Here is a 7,980-nt window from a genome sequence, read left to right as displayed (position 1 = left end):
ACGTGGTACAGGCAGTATTTTGGAAAATACCACGTTGGAGGTCCTTGCTTTCAGCTTGCAGCCTAATTCCCTGAAATCGTTTTTAAGGACCTTCCACCTACCTCTAACTTTGTCATTTGTGCCAATGTGCACCATGACCGCTGGGTCCTCACCAGCACCTCCCAGTAATCTGTCAACCCGATCAGCGATGTGTCGGACTCGAGCGCCAGGAAGGCAGCACACCGTTTGACGATCCTTGTCTTTGTGACAGATTGCCCTATCTGTTCCCCTAATAATTGAATCCCCCACTACCAGCACCTGTCTGGCCTACCCTGCTCTCCTATTTCCCTCCTTACTGTAGCAGTCACTCCTCCGGCTTTCAGAGGACATGCCAGGCTGCAGCAGTGCTACCCCTGTACTGGCACCCCCTCATCTGCCAACTTAGCAAACTTATTGGGGTGTGCCAGGTCAGGACTAGCCTCCCTGGCACTCTTCCCTCTACCCGGCCTTCTAACTGTCACCCAGCTTGCTGCTCCACTGTCCTGCAGCTCCATCCTACCATCCCCCCCCTCATCTATCCCAATGAGCTTCTGCTCAGTGAGCAGAAGACTCCTTTCCATATTGTCAATGGATCTCAGTGTTGCCAGCTGCACATTTAGATTCAGAATCTGGGCTTCCAAATGCACAACATGCTCACATCTCGCACAGCAGTATGCACCCTCGACCGGCTGCTCAAGGATTGCATACATGTGGAAAGATATGCACTGGATGGCATTAACAATAGTGGAGCACATGACATTGACCCGAACCGTCAGTCATTCAGGAGGACACAGTCCCTCGGTAACAAGAAGCTGGGAGGCAGGAGAGTGGTGCATTCCTGAAAACTAGTTGCCTTCAAACTTTTAAGGATATTTGAAAACATTTTTCAATTTAGATGCATTGCAACAAGTTTTCAGAAAAAAATGCAAAGGTGGACCTTCCCTTTAGGCACGTAGATAGGACAGTTGAGGCTGCACAATTAAAAAAGGTGCTGTATTCTTTTGTAAAATAAAGAGAAAAATGTAGAACCTTTTATTTAGAAAATCAGCTGTAGAATGAGTAATGCTGTAAGACATTGATAATTGATAAGGCTTCAAGTCCAAGTCCAATGTTAGGCCAGTTCACTCCTACTAGAAAAGTAAGTTTTTGTAACTATTCTGGAAGGCTTCACATATAGAAGTCATTGATCAAGACCTAGGAACGAATCATCTGCATTGTTCAGAGGTAAAATCCTCAGCATGAACTCGGAATAGGTGAATGTCTTTGTAACGCAGCAATTTACGGTACAGACTTCCCCCCCATACATGGTAACAGGTGTGAGACTTTCATAATAAATCTCTTGCTTGCAAAATACACATGCCAAAAGATGTAATGTGCATATGACCAAGAACCAGTGCTTGCTTGTAGTGCAGCTGTCTATAGAAAGCTGAACAGGTCAACAGGTTTCAGAACGCTGTCTCATTCATTAGCCACATCAAATATGCCAAAGTTCATGTATCTTAACAGGGAAAAGAACATATATTGGAAGCTCAGATCAAATATCTACAAAAGCATGGGTGTGAGCATACCAAGTGGCAGCCAAGGCTTTTGGATTGCTCTCCAAAGATCTCGTGCTTGTTTGGGACACATCCCTACAGCTTCTTCTTCAGGTCCAAAAGGCTGTATTGAATAATGCTGTATCTGACATTCATACTTTCTTGCCTTTAGTTTTGTGAGATTTGCTTTGAGCCTCTGTTAGACATGCATATTGCTGCATTACTGGCACTTCAGTAGATGAGGAATCCAAAAACATATTTGGGATATTATACCCAAAATAGATTTTGTTGTTTGCGGATATAGCTTGGAACTTCATGAGCTCAAGATATTCTGGCGTTAGCTTCATCTGTGGGAATAGTGAAACACAAGAAATTAACAGAAGCAGACAAAATAATGTAGAAATAGCTCTGTGAACTTCATCTAGTAGAGTGCACCATTGCACAGGTATTGTCAAATAAATGTGTGCATATGTGTGTCTAAGTAACTACCACACCGCAAATTATTACAACTGGAGACAAAAGGGATGGTCACTCAATAAGGTTGCCCCTTATGGTCTAAATGAATTTATTAGTTTCAAGTCTTTTCTGTAAACCAGCTCTTTTTTGAATACGGTGGATAATTTTTCATTTATTCTATGTTATATCTTGCGCTATTTTAACCATAGGGTTCATTTTATCTTTCAAAAACGTTAATGTATGACGTTTACTGATGCTATTATATATTTCCATAGTTCTATTATTGCCTGCCACTATCCTCCTAGGGTATGTGCACACGTTGCGGATTTGGCCCTGCGGATCCGCAGCAGATTTCCATGAGTTGTACAGTACCATGTAAACCTATGGAAAACCAAACCAGCAGTGCACATGCTGCAGAAAATTCCCAGCGGTTTATTTTCCTCAGCATGTCAATTCTTTGTGTGGATTCTGCAGCGTTTTACACCTATTCCATAATATGAATCCACAGGTGTAAAAACGCAGGCGAAATCCTCACAAAATCTGCATAAAATCCACAGGTAAAACGCAGGGCGTTTTACCTGCGGATTCTGCAGAATCGTGCGGAAAAATCTGCAATGGAATCTGCAACGTGTGCACATACCCTAAGATGTGGATCTTCTTCTGGAATTTGACCTGTTGCCCGTACCTTTCTTCATGCAATTCATCTTATGGACTCATAATAAGAAAAAGCGGATGAAAATGGGATCTACAATACTGTTACAGTTATTATCAATATCTACCGTCATTCTATTTATAATTTGTCCCTTTGCTTTGCAGCCTTACGTTTTATGTTATACTAGATGGCAGCCCGATTCTAAAGAATCGGGAGTCTAGAATCCATATATACTTTATTTATTCAAATGTATGAATAATACAATTAATAAATAATAGTAAGAAAGAACAAAAAATGGCTGCACTCACCAGCTCTTGACAATTCTTGACAGTACGGCACATTTCTGATTGGTCGCTCGCGGCAGGCGGCAACCAATCAGAAAAGTGCCGCGCACCACGAAGGCATATATCTTTGTCCACCCTGAGCGGGTGTAGGACGCTGGTGACGTCACTTATCTCCGGACATTATCTCCGGACAAAGCCACGGAAGTTGGCACAAATTGCCGGAAGTAGTATTCTAGGCAATTATATATTAGATTTTAATGTTATCAGTGTTTACCTTTGAACGTTTATATTGTATTGTCCTGTCACCAGCCATGTGTACGATTATCGGCCGAAAGCCTCTCTGGAACCAATAATCACCCCATGTAAAGGTATCTTTATAAGTTAAAGATTCAGAATACTATGACTTTTATCATATCCTGAACAGTCAAGTTTTTTATGAACCGTTAAGGTTTTCTGGTTGAAGTAAAAAAAACTCTGAGTGTTTACAGTTTGAAACCATAAAATGTTGAAAAATTATGTCATTCTTGAGTATATCACTCAATGGTGCTCATAAACGTGTCAAATTTGATCTATAATATAATTTAATATACGTTACTTTAATCTTTAATATACTTAAGAACAGGGCCCCAGACATCACACAGGGGGTCTGAAACACCGCACAGTGGTCCAAAATATCGCTGTGCTCTGCCTGGGGCCCCATATGCTGCTTGGGGCCCCTGTGCTCTGCCTGGGGCCCCATATGCTGCCTGGGGCCCCTGTGCTCTGCCTGGGGCCACATGTTCTGCCTGGGGCCCCTGTGCTCTGCCTGGGGCCACTGTGCTCTGCCTGGGGCCCCATATGCTGCCTGGGGCCCCTGTGCTCTGCCTGGGGCCCCATATGCTGCCTGGGGCCCCTGTGCTCTGCCTGGGGCCCCATAGGCTGCCTGGGGCCCCTGTGCTCTACCTGGGACCACTGTGCTCTGCCTGGGGCCCCATATGCTGCCTGGGGCCCCTGTGCTCTGCCTGGGGCCCCATGTTCTGCCTGGGGCCACTGTGCTCTGCCTGGGGCCCCATAGGCTGCCTGGGGCCCCTGTGCTCTGCCTGGGACCACTGTGCTCTGCCTGGGGCCCCATATGCTGCCTGGGGCCCCTGTGCTCTGCCTGGGGCCACTGTGCTCTGCCTGGGGCCCCATATGCTGCCTGGGGCCCCTGTGCTCTGCCTGGGGCCCCATATGCTGCCTGGGGCCCCTGTGCTCTGCCTGGGGCCCCTGTGCTCTGCCTGGGGCCCCATGTTCTGCCTGGGGCCCCTGTGCTCTGCCTGGGGCCACTGTGCTCTGCCTGGGGCCCCATGTTCTGCCTGGGGCCACTGTGCTCTGCCTGGGGCCCCATAAGCTGCCTGGGGCCCCTGTGCTCTGCCTGGGACCACTGTGCTCTGCCTGGGGCCCCATATGCTGCCTGGGGCCCCTGTGCTCTGCCTGGGGCCACTGTGCTCTGCCTGGGGCCCCATATGCTGCCTGGGGCCACTGTGCTCTGCCTGGGGCCCCATATGCTGCCTGGGGCCCCTGTGCTCTGCCTGGGGCCCCATATGCTGCCTGGGGCCCCTGTGCTCTGCCTGGGGCCCCTGTGCTCTGCCTGGGGCCCCATGTTCTGCCTGGGGCCCCTGTGCTCTGCCTGGGGCCCCATATGCTGCCTGGGGCCCCTGTGCTCTGCCTGGAGCCCCATATGCTGCCTGGGGCCCCTGTGCTCTGCCTGGGGCCCCATGTGCTGCCTGGAGCCCCTGTGCTCTGCCTGGGGCTTCTGTGCTCTGCCTGGGGCCCCTGTGCTCTGCCTGGGGCCCCATAGGCTGCCTGGGGCCCCTGTGCTCTGCCTGGGGCCACTGTGCTCTGCCTGGGGCGCCATAGGCTGCCTGGGGCCCCATGTTCTGCCTGGGGCCCCTGTGCTCTGCCTGGGGCCTCTGTGCTCTGCCTGGGGCCCCTGTGCTCTGCCTGGGGCCCCATAGGCTGCCTGGGGCCCCTGTGCTCTGCCTGGGGCCACTGTGCTCTGCCTGGGGCGCCATAGGCTGCCTGGGGCCCCTGTGCTCTGCCTGGGACCACTGTGCTCTGCCTGGGGCCCCATATGCTGCCTGGGGCCCCTGTGCTCTGCCTGGGGCCACTGTGCTCTGCCTGGGGCCCCATATGCTGCCTGGGGCCCCTGTGCTCTGCCTGGGTGTAGGACACTGGTGACGTCACTTATCTCCGGACATTAGCTCCGGACATTAGCTCCGGACATTAGCTCCGGACAAAGCCACGGAAGTTGGCACAAATTGCAGGAAGTAGTATTCTAGGCAATTATATATTAGATTGTATTGTGCTCTTAAAATAGCAGTTTCTGCTGGTGGTGAGCTCAGCCTAGAACTTGTGTTTAGTGGGGTAGAGCATTCAGTGTTAGGTTATTTTTCCTTACCGCTTATCCACCCAGACGCATTCGATCTGTGTGCCGTCCCGCACTGGTATATGACTGGGCGTGCCAGTTGCTGTGGTGATCGGTGGGATGAGGTCACTTCCTCCCTCCGATTACAAGCGTTGCCGCCTGCCTACGTCGGAACCGGAGGCGGGACATCAAGGTCACGTGCGCAGATTGGTGGCGCTTACATCTAGGCGTCCAGCATTGATTGGTCACGCCTATACTCAAGCGCATAATAAGGAGATCTGTTTGCATATGCATGCAGTATGTAGATTCCCCTCTGCTGGCGCCGCCGGTTGGGTGGCCCCTGGCCACGTCAGTGGTGGGGAATCTCTCGCATCTGTTTTTTATTGTCTCTGATCACACCCACTATGTAAGGAACCCCTGTTTTAACTAAGCCACGCCTCCTGACGAAGCCTAGAAGGAGAAACATGCGTCGAGGTGCAAGCTGAGAGGGGAGTTGCGGTGTCCATCTGCCTTTTATACTTGGGAATTATGACTTTAGATCCCAATTATGGATATAAGTATATCTGATCATTTGGACAGTATATTCAGTCCCCTGATTAAGTTTCACCCCATCCCGACCTGTGACGCAGCGTATGCGTCATGAAAACCTGTGCCAATCCGACCTGTGACGCAGCATATGAGTCATGGTCGGATCGCAATCCTGCAGGTCAGGTGAAAGGGTTAACTGAAATTTCACCCGACCTGCAGGTACAGGAGGAGTTGTACTTGAGCCCAGGGGGGGTGGCTTTACCACCCCATGGCTACGATCGCTCTGATTGGCTGTTGTAAATGAAACAGTAAATCAGAGCAATCAAAATATTTCACCAATGAAACTTGGTGAAATATTACAATCCAGCCATGGCCGATGCTGCAATATCATCAGCCACGGCTAGAGGCCGCGACCTGCCCCCGCCACCGACTGACGGTGGTAATCTGCCATCAGTCTTTCCTCCCCTCCGTCATGTCCTCCGCTGCCCTCCTCTGCCCCTTCCCCCGTGGTCCGATCTCACCCCCCCGTACCTACCGTTTTCCGGTGTCCCCCCAGATGTCCGTCTGTCTTCTCCCATGGGCGTCGGCCAGCCGGCAGATTCATTTGAGGTATATTTTGATCACTGTGATAGAACCTATCACAGTGATCAAAATAAAAAAAATAGTAAATAACTCCCCCTTTATCACATCCATAGGTAGGGAAAATAATAAAGAAAATAGATTTAATTTTTTAATTTTATTTTTCCACTAGGGTTAGGGTTAGAATTAGACTATATGCACACGGTGCAGATTCGCAGCAGTTTTCCATCACATTTACAGTACCACGTAAAGCAATGGAAAACCACATCCGCTATGCCCATGGTGCGGAAAATACAGTGCAAAAACGATGCGTTGTATTTTCGCAGCATGTCAATTCTTTGTGCGGATTCAGCAGCGTTTACACCTGTTCTTCAATAGGAATCCGCAGGTGAAATCTGCACAAAAAACACTGGAAATTCGTGGTAAATCCGCAGGTAAAACGCAGTACGTTTTACCTGCGGATTTTTCAAAAACGGTGCCGAAAAATTCGCACATGAACCACAACGTGAGCACATAGCCTTAGGGTACAGGTTGGAATTAGAGTTAGGGTTGGAATTAGGGTTAAGATTAGGGTTAGCGGTGTGTTGGAGTTAGGGTTAGGCTTATGGTTATGGTTGGGATTATTGTTAGGGGTATGTTGGGGTTAAGGTTGTGGTTAGGTGTGTGTTGGGGTTAGGGTTGTGATTAGGGTTATGATTAGGGTTGGGGTTAGGGGGTGTGTTGGGGTTAGTGTTGGAGTTAGAATTGAGGGGTTTCCACTGTTTAGGCACATCAGGGGGTCTCAAAACGCGACATGGTGCCACCATTGATTCCAGCCAATCTTGCGTTCAAAAAGTCAAATGGTGCTCCTTCCCTTCCAAGCCCCGACGTGCGCCCAAACAGTGGTTTACCTAAACATATGGAGCATAAGCGCACTCAGGAAAAATTGCACAACAACTTTGGGGGTCTAATTTCTCCTGTTACCCTTGAGAAAATAAAAAATTGGGGGCTAAAAAATTATTTTTGTGGGGAAAAAAAGATTTTTTTATTTTCACGGCTCTGCGTTATAAGCTTCTGTAAAGCAGCTTATAAGGGGGTTCAAAGTGCTCACCACACATCTAGAAAAGTTCCTTGGGGGGGGTCTAGTTTCCAAAATGGGGTCACGTGGGGGATTTCTACTGTTTAGGCACATCAGGGGCTCTGCATATGTAACATGACGCCCGCAGACCATTCCATCAAAGTCTGCATTCCAAAACGTCACTACTTCCCTTCCGAGCCCCAACATGTGCCCAAATAGTGGTTTACCCCCACATATGGGGTATCAGCGTACTCAGGACAAACTGGACAACAACTTTTGTGGTCCAATTTCTCCTGTTACCCTTGAGGGCTAAAAAATAATTTTTGAGGAAAGAAAAATTATTTTTTATTTTCACGGCTCTGCGCTATAAACTTCTGTGAAGCACTTGGGGGTTCAAAGTGCTCATCACACATCTAGATTCGTTCCTTAGGAGGTCTAGTTTTCAAAATGGGGTCACTTGTGGGGGAGCTCCAATGTTTAGGCAC

The 7,980-nt window shown here is 49.0% G+C and overlaps 1 protein-coding gene across 8 annotated transcripts in view; it reads right to left on the bottom strand.

Annotated features, from left to right (window-relative positions):
- Window positions 1-1,014: 1,014 nt before the first annotated feature.
- LOC143764784 (erlin-1-like) overlaps window positions 1,015-7,980 on the bottom strand; it is a 158,363-nt gene continuing 151,397 nt past the window's right edge. For all 8 annotated transcript variants that reach the window (XM_077250747.1, XM_077250744.1, XM_077250742.1 and 5 more), the window contains one exon: window positions 1,015-1,900. In XM_077250747.1, coding sequence (XP_077106862.1) covers window positions 1,706-1,900 — 195 coding nt within the window. In that variant the 3' untranslated portion in view covers window positions 1,015-1,705. The remainder of the gene's footprint in view (window positions 1,901-7,980) is intronic.

This window comes from Ranitomeya variabilis, chromosome 4, assembly GCF_051348905.1.
Source record: "Ranitomeya variabilis isolate aRanVar5 chromosome 4, aRanVar5.hap1, whole genome shotgun sequence".
Taxonomy (NCBI): Eukaryota; Metazoa; Chordata; class Amphibia; order Anura; family Dendrobatidae; genus Ranitomeya; species Ranitomeya variabilis.
Note: the sequence above shows the minus strand (reverse complement) of the source record. Positions and strands in the feature narration are given on the sequence as shown.